The sequence below is a fragment of the Crocodylus porosus genome, unplaced genomic scaffold (assembly GCF_001723895.1).
Source record: "Crocodylus porosus isolate Cpor-Errol unplaced genomic scaffold, CroPor_comp1, whole genome shotgun sequence".
NCBI lineage: Eukaryota > Metazoa > Chordata > Crocodylia > Crocodylidae > Crocodylus > Crocodylus porosus.
In genome coordinates, this window is record NW_017728943.1 from 20,823,802 (window position 1) to 20,844,019 (window position 20,218).

Below are 20,218 nucleotides of genomic sequence, written 5' to 3' on the forward strand. Positions count from 1 at the left end.
GGTATGTGTGATTTAGTGTTACAAAGAGATAGTAAATTAGCGAGATGTCCTTGGTGGTGTTTCTGCTTATCAGGTACGAGATACAAACTGTGCAGTTCTAACAACACTCTATTCACTATACATTTTTAATAATATTTCTAACAACAGGGTAGTGTTGCTTAGTGTGTCTATTGGAATAACAGAGTCAACACTTGGGGGGAAAGTGTCTTGTAATGAAAATGTTCTTTAGTTTCTGTTGCACCAGGAGTTCAAATAAGGCTTCTATGCAAACCATACATATAGTAAACTTCTTTTAAAAGATTCTGTAAGCTTTCCAGTGCTTCCTGGCTGCTGCTTATGAAATGTTGTTGGATTTTATTTATAAAGCCTCTTCCCTCGATGAGGATAGCAAGAAGAAAACTGCTGATATAGGGTACTTGCGTGTCTTGCCTAAGGGTTTTTGGGGGGGTTTATTTTGTAATTATTTTGTTTTTGTCCTCTACCTCAATTTGCTATAGAATATCTTTCAATCTTCCCTGGCCAGACAGAGCAAGCCTGGAGCGGTAAGCCATTGAGTAAAGCAATCTGACTAAAACCACCTTTTGTCCTTTTTAGCATGACTTCACAATGTATGTAAGCATTGGTTACACTGACAAAATTGCTGAAATTCCATATATTGATTTTTATAAAGCTGTGTTGCTTTGTGTCAAGTTGTTAACCCTTTCAAGTGTTATTTTGGAGGTTAAGGGAAGAAAAGGGCTATATTTGCAGAGCTTTCTAATTCTCTTGGTTTTTATATGGTAGTTTTCTGTTTTCTTCCTCTGTTGCTTTTTATGGGATCTATTTTATTTCTTTTTTTAACCTGTTAGTGTTATTTTGCATTTTATTAGTCGTTTGTAGAGAGAGAATATACTAGAAGCTCTTCTCTGACCCAAGTTTTGCGTATTGGCAGAAGAAACTTCAGCTTCAAAGGAACCCTGTTACAATCTGTCCAAAAAGCAGCTTTAGAACTGCTGGTGGTCTTAGACTATTCAAGGTCATTGAAATTTTTGTCAGTAAATCTAAAATTTGCTATAGTCTTAACCCATTAAGAGTGAAATATACGTTTTGAAGGAATGTGCTGGTCAAAAAGAGAGGTGATTGCAGTGAAAACAGTCAAGAAAGTAGGGATAGCTCTTGGGTACTCCTCCTTTCATTCTTGGAATTAACTGTATTGCTCATAAATCTGTTGTCCCCTTATACTTTTTTATATGAGAAATAAAGAACTGGAACTATAGAAAGTTTATTGCATTAAAGGAAGGTCACCCACAGTATTTCATAGAATCATAAAAAAAATCTGTTTTTTCAGTCGTGAATAATATTTTGGTGGTCTGTATTTTGGGGTTGTTGTCTTACAGCTAGGTCTGGGTTGCTTGAAAAGTATGGATGGAGATGATAGAAAAAATCATGATTAAAAGTGGAAGGAAAAATCTGTTAAGGATTTTGATCTCCTTCTTCCTCTAGTAGCTATTCTTCCATTGTAAAAGGGTATTCATATCTAGCTGACACTTCTGGGCCTACTCATCATCAGTATTATGGAAGGGAGTTGATGTTGGTCATCAAAAGCATTGCTAAATGTAAAGGTCACTTTGTTTCGCTGACACACAATCAAAAAATCTGAAAAGTAAGGCTGGAAAGGACTTTGTCTAGCTCAACCTTTGTTCCAGGTAGAATCATGCCTGTATAAACCACTTCATTCAAACTTTTGTCTAACCTGCTATTAAGTTTCCAGGGATGGAGACTCCACAGCAGGGGTAAGCAACCCTTGGCACAGGTGCCAGAGTGTGGCACACGAAGACATTTTGTTTGGCATGAGCACCTCAAGGCAGATGGTGGAAAAGGGCCTGGGACTCTGCTGCCACATGGATTGGCCCCCTCGCAGCCCCAGCCCTGGCACACCAGCATCTTACAAGTTAAAGTTGTGGGTGTTTTTGCCAATCTGCCCCAGAACATTGCTGACTCCTGCTCCACAGCCTCTCCAAGTGAAGTGTCTAATGAAACTGACACTTGGTTATTTCAGGATTCATAAAGCTGTTTTTCATCACTTCTTAGGAAGCAGTAACAATCCAAGTAGAATTTCTGTTTGACAGCTTTTTTGTATTTAGTTTTCTGTGATGTAAAGCCCATCCTACCTCAATTTCTAACCAAGAACTGTTGCTTCATGAAGCTTACACTTTCCCTTTATTGTGATTTTTCTCCCCCTCCTCCTCTACCCCAATTCAAATTACCTATTTTCTCACATTGGTATTTTAGTACAAGTTTCCAACTGCATATACTGCATTTGTCCTGGATTCTCAGACTAGGTTTTTCTAAAAATTCCTAATTTTAAAAAGTAATAAGAGAAGTTGCTCCATCAGTTGTGCCCACAGTATTCCTACCAACAAAAAGCCTGAAATTTTTTTTTGCTGTTTAGCATTTGAAAGGAATTAGATTAAAACAGCTCTCACTTAGCTCTAACCAAAATTCCCATTTTTAGTTTGATACATTGCAAATTTTTTTACAGTAGTCCTTTTTGCCTTGCCTAACCTTGCTCTTTAAATGCAAATATGACCATTTTAATCCCTGTCTATAAATTTCAAGTAGCACAGTAAATATATGATCTTACTGAACATCTCTTCTAACCAAAGCTGTTATTTATAGTGGGTTTTTTCTTCTTGTTTACTAAAAGCAAAAATTAACCCTGTTCATATTCATCAAAGTGTAAATAAATAATAACACAGAAATGCTTGGATTGTCAGTGTCATTGATGCTTATTTTGTATTTGTTTTTTGTTAAGCATATATCTGGGGGGGGTCTGAATTAACAATTAATTCTTCTGTGTCGTCATCTTTAGTATTCTGTTAACTAGCTTTAGATGATATAGTAACTCTTTACTCTTAAATGTATTTCCAGGATAGATAAACATCACTCCCACAACAGTGCATATGCCAGTGTACATCAATATATTGGCTTAAAACAGGAGCAGAATATTATAAATATTTAACAATTATTTTTGTTTGTAAGATGTATTGAATTCCAAATGTTCAAAAGTCATGTAAGATTTGTGATCCTTAATTATCTTCCCTTTTTGAATGTTCACAATTGTACTGTCATGTCTTCAAGTTGCACTCTGCAGCCAGGAAGGCTAGAAGCATTTTTCATTCAAAAGCAGAAATTTTAATCTAGTTGCAGGATTTTATGAGCTAGAGTTCTAAGGAACAAAATATTCCAGTATTCAAAATTGGCAAGAATTGGCAATACCAAGTACTTCAGTTCTCGTGTTGGGGGACTCAGCATATATTTGGATGTGTTTGTTAGCATGATCTGTCGGAGCAGATTAAGTAATTTTGCAGTCGGTACTTGAGCAGAAGTCCGCAGACTAAAATGTACAGGATCAGGCTCGTACTGAGAAATTAACATACAGGAAGTGAAACTGTATACCTTAAGCTTTGATTCTTAGTATCAGTTTAAGAGGCATGAGATGATTTTCAGTGCATCTTTTGGAGAGAGAAAAAAATTCTGAGTGATCCTTTAGTCATAGAGTGCGCTATCGCATGTACTTACTGGTATTCTTCCACCCCAATTTGACATCCTTCCCAAGGTGTGCAGGGCAATGTAGCATAATTCAGCAGAGAACTAAGGCTGTTCTGAAGGGTATTTTTCAAACTGCCTCTTTAATGTTCCAGGTTGTTAGCATATTTTTATATGTTGAGAAAGTGGTTAGAAGTTGCATTTAAGATGCAGGAATAACTGCTTTTCAATACTTTCCTTAAGCATTCAGCCTGGCAAATAACCACATCACTGGCTTTATTAACTTTGATGGCTTGCTGGACCAGTCTTCGCTTTCTTGCACTAGACTTTATGAAGCTTTGGATTCCTTTCTGGTTGCACATATGTGTTTGCATTTTGCTGTTGCATACTGCTATAGGAAATGGACCAGCAGTCTTAAGGTTACTTTTCTCTTTTTTCTTTTTTCCTTGTTCCCTATGCCCCTGCACTTTTCCCCATGCCAACAGACATGTCAGCAGCAGTGACCGATTGGGGAAACCCTACCGTGGTGTAAAACCAGTATTCAGCATTGGAGATGAAGAAGAATATGATACTGGTATGGTATGAAATCCTCTTCTTACCTGGCATCACATTGTCCTCCTTTTCTGTTTTGTGGGATATTGTCTCTGTGTTCCAAAATGCTGCTGTGACTTACTAATTATAGTATAGGCAAGGAACTGAGAATAGGCCCCCATTTTGCTGAAAACTATACAATTGATATATTTTTCTGGATAAAAATGGCACTACAGTGGATATTTAATTATATGCTTTTTCTGATTAAGTGAAAGTAAAAATAAAATGTAATGTGGAAAATGATTTATGGGATATGTGTACTTTTCTCAGAGTTCTCCTATAGTGTTGCTGATGGTATGGACTGCCTGCTGTTTTAAGCTCTTGCCTTGTATGTGTTAACTTTCTAGAATTTACCCCTTAGTCATATAAAGTGAGTATAAAATATATGGTCCTTGGCTATTAACACTAACGCTCTATTTTCTGAAACTTAACTTGGGGAGGAGTGCATTCCAGAAACTGTTGAATAAAATAATATGATGCTGTCCCTTGGCATGAGGGCTACAACAGTATTGTTGAATCTATACATCCAGTTTGTTTCTGCTTATAATACCAGACAGATATTGTTATGGTAGAGTATACCAAAAGCAGATACTGGCAATGAAAGTGAACTAGGAAAGTGCTGTAGTACTTCTTGTGTCACTAGCAACAGAGCTGTGATTTTTTTTTGGGTGGATATTTACAGATACTATAGCAATAATTTGAACATTTGAGCGCTGTAATCCTATAAATCTCTTGATGGACACAAGCTGTCCCACTCTCCACTAGTGTTGAGATAACCCAAACTAGCTTTGAACAACAGTAGAACTGGGATCATTCACATCTGAGTGGTTTGCAACAACAGATTAGCAAAATAAGGGCAAGCTGTTTGCTTTGGCTCTTTGCCTCAAAGGAATCCACACCTTCACTCAGTTGGAGCATGACAGCAGTACTTGTACAGCTGATCAGAGAAGTGATACCCTTTGAAATAAAATAAAAGCCATGGTAATCAGCTGGATTACTTCAGTGGTCCTATGCAGCTGTTAGCTGTGGCTACATGTACCCAAAACTAGTTTGAAAACTCTCATCTCTGTATGGGACCAGGGCCTCTGGCAGACATTATTACACTTAAGTGGTGATCAGATTAAGTGTGTCTTATATAGTAACCTATTTAAGGCCACATCTTCAGGCAGTTAGTGCCATGACAAAATGGGAAACCAGCCATAAAAATGCTTCACAAAGTATATCATTTTTGTGGCCGGCTTTGGTTCCCCCTGATGCAGACTGTATGGTAAGGCTTAGTTGACAGCTCCTGTGTCAGCAGGCTGACAGCTGTGTAGTAGAGCCCTGCATGGGGCTGCCCCTTGCCGTTTTCAGGGTGCTGAGTTGAGGGAAACTCATTATCTGGGCTGGGCTGGGCTGCCAAAGCAGGTTGTTTGCTTTGCCCCATAGCTCCTAGGGAACTGGAACAAGTTTTTTGAGACATTCCCAGCCATGAAAACACCTGGATTGAGGAATCTCTCCTGGATCCCCACTGTACTAGGACCTTAACCATGTATGCAGCTGGGTTGCACATGAGACTTTTCTGACATCCTGATGCATGGACTATGAGATTGGTCCTGGTGTGGTGCCAGGGCTTAGGTCTGGAACTGGTGATCCAGCTTATTGTGCCTTGAGATGGCATCTTGGGGCTGAGAAGATCAGCTGATTGTCAGTCCCAGCCCTAGGACTGTATCTGTTCCCATCAGGCTGTGGGCACCTGGCTTACAACTTACCAGTGCAGGGGGAGCCTGGGATCATGAACCTAGGCTTCCTGTGCACTGATAAATAGTAATGGTGCAACTGGGATATGATCCTTCATCCCAAAATCATGTGTCCTGCTACTGGCTGGGGAAAACCACGAGTGTGGCAGGGGGTAGTACCCTGACCAACATAATGCATAATTAGCCTCTCACTTTCGGTTCCAGTGGAAAGATCTCAGCAATATGCTGACGTTATGGAAATGGGAGACTCCTCCCTAGCTTGCTTCTGCAGCCATTTGGCTGAGGGCAAACAAAACTAGGGGGCATCCAAACCCTAAGCCTCCAGGCTTGGGCCTGCACGTAGGATGCCCACCAAAGGTTATGGAAGCATCTGAAGCCCCAAGCAGGGGTGGAGGATGTTTGCCGGTAGCAGGGCCACATATGGTTTTTGAATGACTCATGGATTTGGAATTGTTTTGGATGATTTGACTTGGGACATGGAAAATTCTCCTTTAAGGAAGACAAAAAAAGAGTTGTGATGGCAGCAGTGCCAGCCCCAGCCCTGGGTCAGGAAAGTAAATGACAGTGGGAGTGGAAAGACAGAGGCAGAAGTGGTGGTGGTAGCATGGAGCAGAGGTGGTTGGGGGCAGGGGAGGCAGTGTTTGCTGCTCAGATTCCAGCCCCAAGCCCAGAGTCAGAGCTGCAGCTGCTGTTCTGCTGCCCTTGTACTTGAATCCAAGACGAGGGGCTCTTCCCCCATGGTGAGTGGGAGGAACCTCTTCTTGTATTCAAATAAATATGGCAGTTACCAGTCTAAGAGATGGATGTGCAACTTGACCTTGCTTTGCAGTAAATATTTTAAGTAGAACATCTAAAAATAGCTTTGAGAGAGAGCAGTGAAAGAATGGAGGTGAGAACTGAAGTACTGGATCTCAGCCATGTCTCTAGGATTCACTGCTTTTAGATAACTGGGTTCCTTAAACTTTTGATCTGTTTAGATATCCTCCATGTTCTGTACAGATATAAAGCCTGTTTTTTTAACCAACAATAATATTGTAACATTTAAAGACTTGATGGATGTTCTAAATAAAAGTGACTTTTTTTTCTGTTTCAAATAGATGAAATTGATAGCTCCTCAATGTCAGACGATGATCGAAAAGAGGTGGTTAACATCCAGACATGGATAAACAAGCCAGATGTAAAATATAATTTCCCATGTAATGAGGTGAAAGAAAATGGACACATGTTTCCCAGGTATTAAAGTATTGTTGTTAGGGCCTGAAAAGGTGGGTGGTACTATTTAAATTACTCCTTCATGTTTAGTGAACCATAGGGAGTTGCGCCAGTAAATAACTTTTTTCCCAGAAAATTCTAATAACTGTATTATTTGTTCTTTCACACTTTTTTACACTCTGCAAAAGTGTAGTACACAGAATGACATTAGCTGTTTTTTGCAAAGATATTCAGATAAATATTCTCACTAAGATTAGGCTTATTTTCAGCACCAGGGGGTCTCCAGGTAGTCATATGATTCTGCTCTTTCCTTATTGAAGGGTGTGTTGATGTATTGCTATTCTGAAATGAGGCACAGTTCAATTGACCTTCATAAACTGGTTATGAGCAGGAACTAGAGCATGATGTGTATTGCATCTTCGCTTCCCTGGCCAAAGAATGACTGTAGATCTATTGTATTGATATTTGAAAGCTGTGCGTGTTGGCTAGCACATAGTGTGGATTATCTTTACTATTACACTTTCTACAGGCTTGACCACCTACAAGTTCAGTTTGTTTGATAAGCTTTTTCTCTTCCTTAAGTCATCTCTTAGTTACTGCAACACACATGTATTGTTTGAGGGAGATTCCATCGCGAAAAGGATTGGCTTACATACAGTCTCGTCAGGCACTAAATTCTGTAGTTAAAATCACATCCAAGAAGAAACACCCTGAACTAATCACCTTTAAATATGGAAACAGCAGTACTTCAGGCATAGAAATTTTGGCAGTTGAAAGGTAAGAACATTTCACATACATACTGCTCACAGAACAAATGGCCTGCCCCTGTGATATGTACAGTGCCATTAACTTCGTTTTACTATTCAGGGAAATCAGTCCTCAGTACACTTTGTTGGAAACACTTAGCATTTTTATAGAAAAGTACACTTATTGTATAGTGCTTAGTATATCGGTCTGAAAGACCACGTTGAAAAAAACGTTTCTTCTCTACCCCTGTGTTCCTATAAACATCTCTGAATATGTTTAACCAAGAGTTTTATCTCTTCAGTCAGCAGTTGTCAGCTTTTTAAGACTGCAAGAATACCCCAACTCAGGTCAGAGGTAGGTGGGTGCAAGGACCCATCTGCTCCCATTGCTTCTCCCTGCTGTGGCATAAGGACCCCAATGCTGAATGTCACCAAAGCCCCACATCTGCAGGCTGGATCCAGTGGTTTGGGGCTCATAGGTTGCTGACCCCTTGTCTTAAGTGATTCTTGCAACCATTTTAGTGTTAAGAGTGGATGTGATAAACCCAGTATAAGAGGCTTGAAATCAGCTTTATTATGCTACAAAACCTTTAGTCTGATATCTGGAAATCTTAGGGCAGGAAGGGACCTCGGATGATCATCTAGTCCAAACTAGATGCTTCTCAAAGTTGGATTTATGCAGAGAGCAAGAATAGAAGGGCGGGGATGGAAACGTCTTCAGATTAGGGATTGCATATATTGGTGAAGTAAACTCTAGAGAAAACTTGAACTCCAGTGACTAGGGGGTCTAATTAATTTGCGTTTTTGCGGAAGCTGTGAAAAACTGTTGTCCTCAGTCACCAGGAAATATTGCATTGGCCTCAATTTCCCATGAAATCAGCCTTAAAAAAACTCAAAAGTATATTAATATAATATGCTGTTTTAGAATGTCCCAGTGCTTACTGCAGTACAAAAACATGACAATCATTAGCCATAGATGGCATGATTAAGAATTACTCTCTGCCAGTGAGGTAGACTAAGTGAAGGTGCCAGTCAGTGAAGTGAAAATGTTTCTATTAATATTAGCATTAATTAGTATTCCAAAACCTTTTGTAGATGTCTTTTGTAAATGCTACATATAACTATGATGATTATAAGTTACAATTCATATTGACTATAAATTTTATGTTTAAATTTAGATTTAAATGTAATATTCAGATGTATAATAATATGATAAAGTATAATAGTAAATTCCGCAGGAAGTAAATTATATAAAGTAAAATGATGATCTTCTCAGGTCCCTTCCGACCCTACTAAGTATGAAACTATATGGCATATGCCTCTCTGCCAGTCAGTGGCAAGGGGTGAGACTGCCAAGAAATACCCACAAAATTGGCTCTTTGTGCCATGACCAAGCTGTGAAAATTGCTTTGTCTCTCTGTGAGTTAAATAGACCCCCCTACCAATGAAAATAACTTCTTTTCTATTAGTAAATTGGTTGACTGATCTCCAGGGGCATTTAACCCAATCATTTTCATCAACAATAAATTAACACGAAGAAAACTTTCGCACTAATGCAGTGGTTCTTGATCTTGTTAGACTCTAGGCACCCCTTAGCAAATGCCAACTTAGTTTTTAGGCGGGAGTTTGACTACCAAAAAGAGAGCAATTTTTTTGTTGTGATTTTTTTTGAGTTCTTTGAAACAAAAAGGCAAAATGTTTTAAATATTTTAAGTTTTCATTTGAAATCTCTGAGACCTGAAGTCTTACTGAGATCATAAATGAACTTTACTTTTTCCACAATGGGTTTATATTTAACAAGAGGGTTTTTTGTTTGTTTTCCCCAAATCTAACCATGATTTAAGTTGGAGAAAAAGACAGACACGATTTTTTTGACTGGCATAGGAATCTTTATAGATGTATTAACGATGGCTCTCTCTCCTCCTTCCCTCATCCCCCAACTTTTTTTTTGTTTAGATATTTAATTCCAAACGCAGGTGATGCTACCAAAGCCATTAAACAACAGATCATGAAAGTTCTGGATGCTTTGGAGAGCTAATGAAATAGAAGACTTTGAAGATAATGGTGTAGAAAGAAGAAGCAACCATATGGACACAAAATGACTGCTTCCCACCCGAATACTTACTGAAGAGAATGGTTCCATTTGCTGCCAGGAGTGTCTGAGTAGCAGGCTTAAGATAGGGTAAATTATTATCAAATTTCTGAGCAGGGTTTTTAATTCTTTATTTTTGTTTAACATTTTCAGGGGGTTTTGCAGAAGTTGTTTATTATAAAGGTCAGTTTGTTTGGTTCTTTTAAGCCACTTTAATGTAGCTGACTTGTACCTTCAAGGATGCAGAATGCAGCTCAGTTTTGTAGAACCGCTATCAAGAAAATGTAGCTCTTTTAGGTACAAAAATAGTAGAAAATGGGAATGTTTTAAGTGACCTTGAAAAGTAGAAGTCAGAAATGACTTATGACTTAACATCTGTAAATTTTGTTTTTTCCTGCTGGGTAGTATCAAGGACTCATAACAATACTCAGGTTTTTAAATGGAAGACACAAAAGCTCAGTAACTCTACTTCCTCCTTTTTAAAATGAAAGGAACGCAGTTAAAGGAATCTTGGACTCCCAAGTGACTGCAAAATGAAAACCATTCTGTGAAACTTTTTAAATATCCTCTGAACTATCAGGTAAAATAATTTGAATGGGTAAATGATGAGAAGCAAAATACCAACCTGAAGTGTGGACAATATTAGTCATGACAGGGTTATGGCTTTGAAGTTATGCAAACTAATGGTTTCCAGGAGAAAAACACTATTCCTGTTTGTAGTAAAAGTAGGTGGGCACCTTGCTATTGGAATTCATGTTATGTGATAGCAGAAGAGTTGAAAATAAGCTGTCTGTCTCCCAGAAGAGTAAAATATCTGTTCTCTGAGCTTTTTTAAGAACCTTCAGTTCAGCATAGATGGATTTTGCACTAACTTGTAGGTGTGTTTGAAGCAAGACTAATGCACACAAATAAAGAGATCCAAGCAATGTATATATTTGATAATTGTATTTAATTGAATGTTGTCTTCATTCAGTGTTTTCAAGTCATTTGTTCTGTTTTTTTCCTTTCAACCACATCCAAATACTTTAATGTCTGAGAAACCAACAACTATTCTACAAGAAATCTTCAGCTTTCATACTTAAAATAACTTTAGTTCTCCATATTACTAAACCCAGTCCTGGAAGGATGCCCTTATGGTCATGGGAAACTACCAAAACCTGTAGAATAATTATTAAGGGGATTAGCTGTGCTGTGTGGAATCTGCTGAGTATTTGCAGGTCATAAAATGTAAAAATTGATGTATCGTAAAAGAGATCAAATAAAACTGACCTTTATAATAAATAGCTATTCTACGTTATTTTTAGTAGGAATCAAGCTAAGGCACCTTAATTCTGGAACTAACTCCTTTTTAATATCTGAATAAACACCAATAGAACTTAAACTATTGAACATATTTGCATGAAACTGCACTTGGGCCCATGATCCTGTATTTATAGTTCTGCCCTGCAGCTGTTGTCTTACATTTTCCTCCTCCTATCCCCTTCCAAAAATCTCCTGAAGAGCCTCCTGACTCTGTGCCTACTTCAGCAATGAGATTTTTCATAATGTTAATGTAAAGATGTTTGTGTTACTGTTTATAAACCACAGTTGTAAATAAAGCAGTACAATTTGAACATAAATTGTTCTGACCAACGATACTTAATTTTATACTGTGTGATTTCTGTGGGACTAATTTCACTTTTTTGAATGTAATTTTTATTAGGGGTGAACTTGATGCATAAAGTGAGAGACTTAAGCCACACTTCATGGGGAACTGCTGTCAGATTTTTCAAATTTTCTCATGTTCACTTCACTTTGAAATAACATTTTATATTTCAGTTGAAGTATAAGAATATAACGTGTTCCATTATGTCAGCAATATACTCATAAACATACAGTTCCCTCACCAATAAAGGGAGGAGACAAACATATATTTTAGTTACTTTGAAAGGGGAGGAGGGACCTGCTGCTCCAGAGTATACAGTAGCTATTCTACTCTTTCCTGTAACCATACAAATTAGCCAAATTGCTGCATTTTTTATCCTGAATGAATTAGGGTTGAAATTGAAGCCATTTTACAGGCAACCCCCGCTTAACGCTCTTAATTGATTCTGGAAAAACCGAGCATTAAGCAGGATCGCACTAAGTGAAACCCATTTCCCCATAAGAATGAACGTAAATAGAGATAACTGGTTAGTGCTGCAGCTTCTCACCACCGCTGCTGCTGCCTCCTTTCTCCCTCCAGCCCTGTCTGCCAGCCACTCTGGCCCCATGTGTCAGCCCACACCCCACACTCCTGCTGCCCCATCCTGGGCCCCCGCTGGCCTCACACCTGCCTGCCTACTCACTGCCCCTGCTTCTCCCCACCCCGCTGTCTGCCAGCCTCTCGGGCACCGTGTGCCAGCCCAGGCTCCCTACTCCTGCTCCCTCGCCCTGGGCCCCTGCTGGTTCTGGCCTCATGGCACCGGTGCAGGCCCCGCACTTATGCCCACCCGCCCACTCACTGCTTCTTGCCACCACTGCTGCTTTGCTGAGCGCTATAACAAAACTGGCTCAACGCTAAGTAAAACCAGGTATGAATTTTAAATAAGCGCTCTAGTGAAATAGCACTAAGTGAGACAGTGTTAAGCGGGGGTTGTCTGTACTTGGATTTCTACAGTATCATGTAACTGTTGCATGGTAACAGGTAGTATTTTCTGGTGTTGATACAACTGTTGCATGTCTAATCACTAGTGATCCTGGAGATAAATTGAAACTTCTTTTTTCTGTTTTATTTCATTCTCTTTTGGTGATCATGCTGAAGTCATTGTAAAAAATCTCAGAACTTTACTCCTGTAATATATATTTTTTCTTATTTGGAGGATCTCCATTTTCTTTTATGAAGTCTGGATCAACAACTAGTGTTTATGGTTTCTTAGTTATTTCTCACACACTTGATTATTCTTGCAGGTATATTTTTCTTTAAGCCAGCCTCCAAGACAAAATTAATATTCAGGACCTTCTATTCCCATGGAAGCACCAAAAACACTAATAATTATATGTTGTCTTCAGTCCCACAGATTTTTATGCATGTGTTTTTAAGTCTTCATGCATAACCCAATGGGCCTAACATCCATAAAATTAAATTATATCCACAAATTATTCCTAATACTGCATTATCTCCACAGATAAGCAAAGTAGAAACACACTCTTATTTTGTCATCTTAAGATTTAATAAAAGATTCATTACTGCTCTTTCAGTTATGCTTCTAATCTGGGTATGCCAGGAAGGCCAAAGCAGAACTGGAGTTGCAGCTAGCAAGGGATGTGAAGGGTAACAAGAAGGGTTTCTACAAGTATGGTGGTAGCAAGTGGAGGATCAGCAAAAGTGTGGGTCTTTTACTGAATGGGAGAGGCAACCTTGTGACAGAGGGTGCAGAAAAGGCTGAAGTGCTCAATGCCTTTTTTGCCTCGGTCAGCTCCCACAATACTACACTGAGTAGCAGGGTTTGGGGAGGAGGTGATCAGCCCTCAGTGGTGAAAGAACAGGTTAGGGAAGCTGGAAATCTACAAGCACCCCGAGGGTGCTGAGGGAGTTGGTTGATGGAATTGTGGAGCTATTGGCCATTGTCTTTGAAAACGCATGGCAATCAGGAGAGGTCCCAGATGATAGGAAAAGGGCAAGCATAGTGCCCATATTTAAAAAAGGGAAGAAGGCGCATCCAAGAAACTACAGATCAGTCAGCCTTGTCTCAGTCCCTGGAAAAATCATGGAGCAGATCCTCAACGACTCCATTTCTAAGCATTTGGAGGAAAAGAAGGCAATTAGGAACAGTCAGCATAGATTCATCAGGGGCAAGTCATGCCTTACCAACCTGATTGCCTTCAATGATGAGGTGACTGTGGATGCAGGGGGACTAGTGGTTGTGGTGTACCTTGATTTTTAACAAGGCTTTTGATACGGTCTCCCACAATGTCCTCACAGGCAAGCTAAGGAAGTATGCTGGATGAATGGACTGTAAAGTGGATAGAAAACTGGCTGGAGCATTGGGCTCAGAGTAGTAATCAATGGCTCAATGACTAGTTGGCAGCTGGTATCAAGTGGAGTGCCCCAGGGGTCAATCCTGGGGCTGGTTTTGTTCAATGTCCCCGTCAATGACCTGAAAGATGGCATGGAGTGCACCCTCAGCAAGTTTGTAGATGACACCAGGCTTGGGAGAGTAGTACATATACTGGAGTGTGGGGCTAGGATTCAAAAGAACCTAGACAAAATGCAGGATTGGGCCAAAAGGAATCTCATGAGGTTCAACAAGAACAAGTGCGAAGTTCTGCACTTTGGACGGAACAATCCCACGCACTGATACAGACTGGGGGCTGACTGGCTGGGCAGCAGCTCTGCAGAAAAGAGGCCTGGGGGTTACAGTGGACAGTAAGCTGAATATGAGTCAACAGTGTGCCCTTGTTGCCAAGAAGGCTAACAGCATAGCAGGCTGCATTAGTAGGTGTGTTGCCAGTAGGCCAAGAGAAGTGATTATTCCCCTCTCTTCAGCACTGGTGAAGCCACATCTGGAGTACTGTGTTCAGGTTTGACAAAGGGTCTGGACAAATTGGGAAAGAGTCCAGTGGAGGATGACAAAAATGGTTTGGGCACTGGGGCACATGACTTATGAGGAGAGTTTGAGGGAACTGGGCTTATTTAGTAAGAGACTGAGAGGGGACTTAATAGCAGCCTTCAACTACCTGAAGTGAGGTTCAAAAAAAGATGGAGCTAGACTGTTCTCAGCAATGGCAGATGACAGAAAAAGGAGCATCCATCTCAAGTTGCAGCAGGGGAAGTTTAGGTTGGATATTAGGAAGAATGGTCTCACTAGGAGGGTAGTAAAACACTGGAACAGGATTACTCAGAGACGTGGTGGAAGATCCATCCCTGGAGACTTTCAAGACCCGGCTAACCAAGCTCTGCCTGGGATGATCTAGTTGGGGACAGTCCTGTTTGAACAGGGGGTTGGACTAGATGACCTCCTGAGGTCTCTTCCAACCCTAACTTTGTATTCTTCTATACGTCTTTCCAACTCTGCTCAACAGTGTTACATTTTATATGAATAATATTTTCAAATGTTTCTTCAAAATTATTGAAATACTTGTATCTTTCCTATTTTAATATAGAAATATTATTTAAAAATCTGTAGACTTTTGACACCTACTGTGTAATGACTTGTGTTGTTGAGGGGAAAAAATAATGTTTGAAGTTCAGGCTTTCAGCCCTTCTGTGTTCAAGTTCTGTTTTCAAGCTCTTTTTTTTCCCCTTCAGGCATTATTATCTTATAAGTGGACCTTGCACTTGTGGGTTTCTTATGGCAGTCCTCCTAAGTAGGTGTCTGTACCATGCTATGTATTCCTACCCTTGCCATCTGAACTGCAACATCACCTTTTCAGACCATATTGACAAATATGCTGAATGACGGGATGGTTCTGTGGGCTAGATGTATATTGCTATATAAAAAATTGAACGTCTTTTTCCATCGATGTGACCTAAGCAAGATGTTTTGTACTTCTAGCTATGTGGGCTAAAGCATGTTGTATTTTTTTATCATGCAAGTGATAAACAGCAGAGTTGAGTAAAAAAAACAAACAACAACAACAAACACACCTGAAATGATCTTGAAACCTAGAAGACAAAATAAATTTTTGAAGTAACTTAAAATGAAAAATAAAAAGGTATGTGTCTTCTGTGTGTGTATAAGTCAGGAATTCCTGGATAGTAGGCAATGCAGTTGTGGGGGATGCAGTTTTGGCCTCTGGCAAAAATCACATCTTTGTAGCATTTGTTTCTTATTTTATTTTAACATCTAACAGTGTTTTCTATAGAGAAACATTGGATGACAGAGATCTGCTTTCCCTTGATTCTTCCAATGAAAGACATGCTTTAAAAGCTGAAAACAATGCAGGAACAGGAGGGACCTGGCTAAAAGCATAGCACTTGGCTTTAGGGTTGATTAAACTCATCTGCTTGGGAACCTGTGGAGCATGGGATCCTTTGAAAACAGGAGTCTGAAATTGAAAGTGCCCTGTTAAAAGATGCTGGGTTTTGGTAGCAGCCATGTTGGTCTAAGGACACAGGCAGGCAAGGTGCTTTGAGTACATGTGATATCTTTTATTAGATGAACTGAGTAGTTGGAAAAAAGTTCTTAGTGAGCTTTTAGGTACAATCACCCTTCTTCACGCATGGGGAGTCTCTGCAGTTCTGAACACCCCCCACCCCCAAGGAAAGAGAGGCAAGTTTTGTATTTCTTGTCCTGGCATGATCTGGCTCTATTTGCCAATGCCAGGACAAAAAATGCAAAACCTGCAAACATATCTCTACCACCCCCACAATTACTACACCCCACAACAGAACCATCACCTTTCATGGATCCTCCACCTGCACCTCCAGAAATGTAGTATAGCTCATCCAGTGCACCAAATGCCCTGAGAGAAAATGTTGGTGAAACCAAACAACAACTGTGCACCAGAATGAGCACACGTTGAAAATCTATCAAAGACAAGAATACCCAGCTACCTGTGGGGGCACATCTCGCAGCACAATCGCTCCCTCTCCGATCTCTCGGAGTCCTTAAAAGGAACTTACAAAACAACACCTCCAGAGGAGCCTACGACCTGCGCTTCATAAATCTACTGAATACAAGAACTCATGGAATCAATATAGACAGTGGATTTATGACACATTACAACCTCCCTGACATCAGATTCACCAGGTACCTGCCTGACAGCCTCGTTTTTCTCTTGTACTATCACTCCACAGCCTCCCTTCAGCCTTTTTTTTCCCTGCTCTTCCCCCTCTGCCTCACTTTTTGTCTAATTTTTCCTATTTACACATTCGCTGATATCCTGCCACACTTTTAGCATCTCTCTTTCCTTGGGGTCTCCCACAAAGCAGACTTCCCAAAGCTTATCAAGAACTTTCTTTTCCAACTACTCTGTTTAGTAAAAGACATCACAACTAGTCCAAGAACCTGCCTGCCTGCCTGTTAAAAGATGGGTTGTGGTGATGTTTATGAATAACGTCCCTGGCACTTAAACCTGCTTTGACTCAAGGTATCCCTGTATTGCTTTGCTGAATATTAGTGACACCCCATTGTGTAAATTCATTTCACTCGTTCTTAACGGAATAACAGTAGAGTCTTTGTGCTGCTGCTGCTGCTGCTGCACGGGGCCGAGTCCACAGCCCGTCCCTGTGCCTCGGGCTTCCTACGTGAAATCCCCCCTGTTCAGCTTGGCGGGGAGACTAAAGGGCTCGGCCCGGGGGGCGAGGGTTGCGGCTGCCCTCCAGGCTGCGACTGCGTACACAGCCTGGCTCGGGCCAGGCCGGGCGCCACTCTCCGTCCAGGCCTGGCTACTGTGTGCCCGGCTTGGCCCGGAGCCTACCCCGAGGGCCCCGCACAGTGCACGGGCCAGGGAGGCTGCCACCGCCTCAGGAACAAAGTGCGGGCCGCCATGCGTGCCTGTCACCGCCCCGCCCGGCCAGACCACGTCTGCCTCTCCACTCGCCCCGCCCGCCAGCGGACTACAGCTCCCAGCAGCCCCGGGGCCGCCGGTTTCCCGGGGCGCATTGTGCATGCACCGCTCTGCCTCCTGCGCCGCTCGGATGCTGTTGACCCGCGGAGCTATGGCCAGTGAGTGACCTTAGCGGGGCGCGTTCTGGGGCTGCCGGGCGGTTCCCGCTTCAGCACTCCCCTGCTCCTGGAGTGTGCCTGGCTTCTTTTACACGCGCACACGCAATGCATGCACACAGACACTGTATACAGGCATACAGACACACACGTAAGACTTCTCTGCCCTGCCAAGGCCACAATTCCCCGAAGGGAGAAGGAAGCAAGCCTAGGGCTGATTGGAAAGGGTGGGGCCTGCTCTCTTCCCCCAGCCCCAGGGCTTCCTCTTTGCTTGCCTGTGTGGGGAAGGGGAAATGGGTGTGCCAGGCTAACAACTGGCTGCTGCCAAAGACAGGGTGCAGAGCCTGCTGATCTGATCCAAGTGCCTCACCCCCACCCCGACACTTGTCATGGCCTTCAAAGCCTTCAGCAGACACTCCTGTTCAGTTATTTGCGTGCCTGCAACATTTAGGATCTAAAACCGAGCCTGGTTTGCTCAGTCCCTGCAGGTGGGTAACAGGGGAGCTTATTTCTGCTGGCATTTTCCTCTTATTTGTCCACACAACGTGTTTCCAAAAGCCTAATCTCGGAAGCATTCTGCTTTTGTAAACTACAAGGGTGTTTTGGAGCGTGCACAACATGGGCAAAGCAGTGGAGTGCCCCAAGGTTACTTGCACTCGGCTCCTCTGAAAGCTGCTGGCAGATCTGGAGGCTGGGGTCTTCTAATAAGCCTTTAAATACATCTTCTGAAGAAGTCTCAAAACACACTAAATGCAGAGACATGTTGCAAGAAAGTTGCTGTAAGCCCCTACCTCTCTGCTTGTACCATCTAAAGGGAGCAACACATTTAAATATCTCTTATTTATGAAGCCTCCTAAATCTCCACAAAGTGGCTAAGGGCTCTTAACAAGCTAAGAATCTGAGGCATAGAAAAAAAGAGAGAGAGAGTCAGCTGTGGCGGTCTAAAGTCAGGTAGGAGGCAGGGCAAGTTGGCAAAGTAGGCTGTCGCCTAGGAAGCCGTTGCCTCTCTGAACCAGTCAGTCACTGAGGTGCCCAACTGCTTTCCTTTCTGTGGCACAGAAAACTTAAGTCACTCGTGGTTTGGTTTTTAAACCCCATGTCAAGGTATTCATGTTCAATATTGTATGTGCTCGGTATATGTATCCAAAAATTTAAAGTCTGGCTTTCTTTCAGTGGCTAATTTCTCCAATGTAGTATTTTTCTCTGAATTTCCAGAGGAAAAAAGGGAGTTCTGGAAAAACCACAGACTCCCACTATTGCTAAATGAGTTGTCTGACTGACTTCGTGCCTGTTTACAATTGCAGTGAGAAGCTGTTTACTTGGTTGCCCCTGTAAACAGCAACGTAGTCAGGATTTACCCCTTAGCCCTTATTTGCTTGGCTGCTGAAATGCTGACAAAAGGCGGAAGATGGTTTTTCCCTGTCTGGTCCTGATCACGTCCTCTTTTCTGGGACTAGTTTTTGGCTCCCTCTCTGCCCAGGGCATCCAATCCATTTAGTATAACTGGGGCATGTTTTACTAGGGTTGCTTTGGCTCATTTCATCTTCTCTGTCATTAGACTTCCGTCTGGCACTAATTCAGCTGAAAGTACAGTCCATCAAATCAGAAAACCTGCAACGTGCCTGTGGGCTAGTAAGAGAAGCAACAGCCAAAGGTGCTAAAGTCGTGGTTCTGCCTGTGAGTATTGACCTGATCTCCTCAAACTATTATTCCCCTCTTTCCTATGTCATTTTATACTATGCATTTCTGTACTGTGTGTTTCTGTCTTCTGTCTGGTACATAAGGTGCCCTCAACAGGCTCTGAAAAAAACTAAATCATAGTGTCCCATAACAGATCTTAACAATGCATGAAAGAATCTGTCATGCAGCTAGAATTGGTTGGAGCTGGTAAGTTGTCTTTATGTGACAGTAGTTTCCAAGCTAAGTTGTGTTCATTTGTACTCAAGGTAACTCCATTAACTTGAATGGCCTCATTGTAGATTTGTAATAGTTTAACTGGATCATGAACAACACATGCCTCTGGCAGCTGCGGGGGCATGGTGGTGGCAGGAGCATGGCAGCAGTAAGCAGGGAGCTCCCGCAGACGCTGCCGGCACTGTGGGTGGCAGTGGGGATGAGGGGGGTGGTAAGTGCTGACCAGGGGTCGGTGACCACCTGCAGACGCTGCTGGCAGCAGTGGCCAGTGGGGATCGCTGACCGCCTACAGACACCACAGGTGGTGTCAGCAGCGGGGGCTGGGGGGTGGCAAGTGACACCTTTTTGTAGGGGGCGCACCACCACGCTTGGGGTGCAATGTGCCCATGTGCATCCCCCACGCATTGCCCTTGAACTGGATGCCTGGGACTTTTCTTACCAGTATGGAAACCTTATGTGACAGAAAAAGAGATGATTTTCCAATCACCAGAATGTTTATATGTCCCTTGGAGAACACAGATGTCTTTGCCACTTTTTTTTGGCCTTCTCACCAAATATGTATGCAGAGTGAAGAAGTCAGACAGAAAGGATCCAGATCTTTCAAGTGACTTGTTTGTCTCTGAGTTTTCTGGCCCTCATATTCATGTTAAAATGTGTCTTTAAAACCCTGAGATCTGGGTTTAAGAGAGAAAATATCCACCTAAAAAGAGGTGGTAACACTAGCACCCAACTATTAAAATGTGTTTTGATTCAAAAACTCCCCTTCCT

General features: G+C 41.7%; 2 protein-coding genes across 6 annotated transcripts in view; both read left to right on the plus strand.

Moving 5' to 3' along the window:
* Window positions 1-10,838, plus strand: part of TBC1D23 (TBC1 domain family member 23) — a 55,082-nt gene extending 44,244 nt beyond the window's left edge. Inside the window, exons 15-19 of one of the 4 annotated variants that reach the window (XM_019548862.1) lie at window positions 498-542; window positions 4,014-4,102; window positions 6,956-7,091; window positions 7,653-7,847; window positions 9,773-10,838. In XM_019548862.1, the coding sequence (XP_019404407.1) occupies window positions 498-542; window positions 4,014-4,102; window positions 6,956-7,091; window positions 7,653-7,847; window positions 9,773-9,854 (547 nt within the window). In that variant the 3' untranslated portion in view covers window positions 9,855-10,838. The remainder of the gene's footprint in view (window positions 1-497; window positions 543-4,013; window positions 4,103-6,955; window positions 7,092-7,652; window positions 7,848-9,772) is intronic. The other 3 variants (XM_019548863.1, XM_019548864.1, XM_019548865.1) reach the window with 3 other exon arrangements.
* A 6,625-nt stretch (window positions 10,839-17,463) lies between these two features.
* NIT2 (nitrilase family member 2) overlaps window positions 17,464-20,218 on the plus strand; it is a 24,729-nt gene continuing 21,974 nt past the window's right edge. For both annotated transcript variants that reach the window (XM_019548868.1, XM_019548867.1), the window contains exons 1-2: window positions 17,464-17,539; window positions 19,095-19,213. In XM_019548868.1, the coding sequence (XP_019404413.1) occupies window positions 17,482-17,539; window positions 19,095-19,213 (177 nt within the window). In that variant the 5' untranslated portion in view covers window positions 17,464-17,481. The remainder of the gene's footprint in view (window positions 17,540-19,094; window positions 19,214-20,218) is intronic.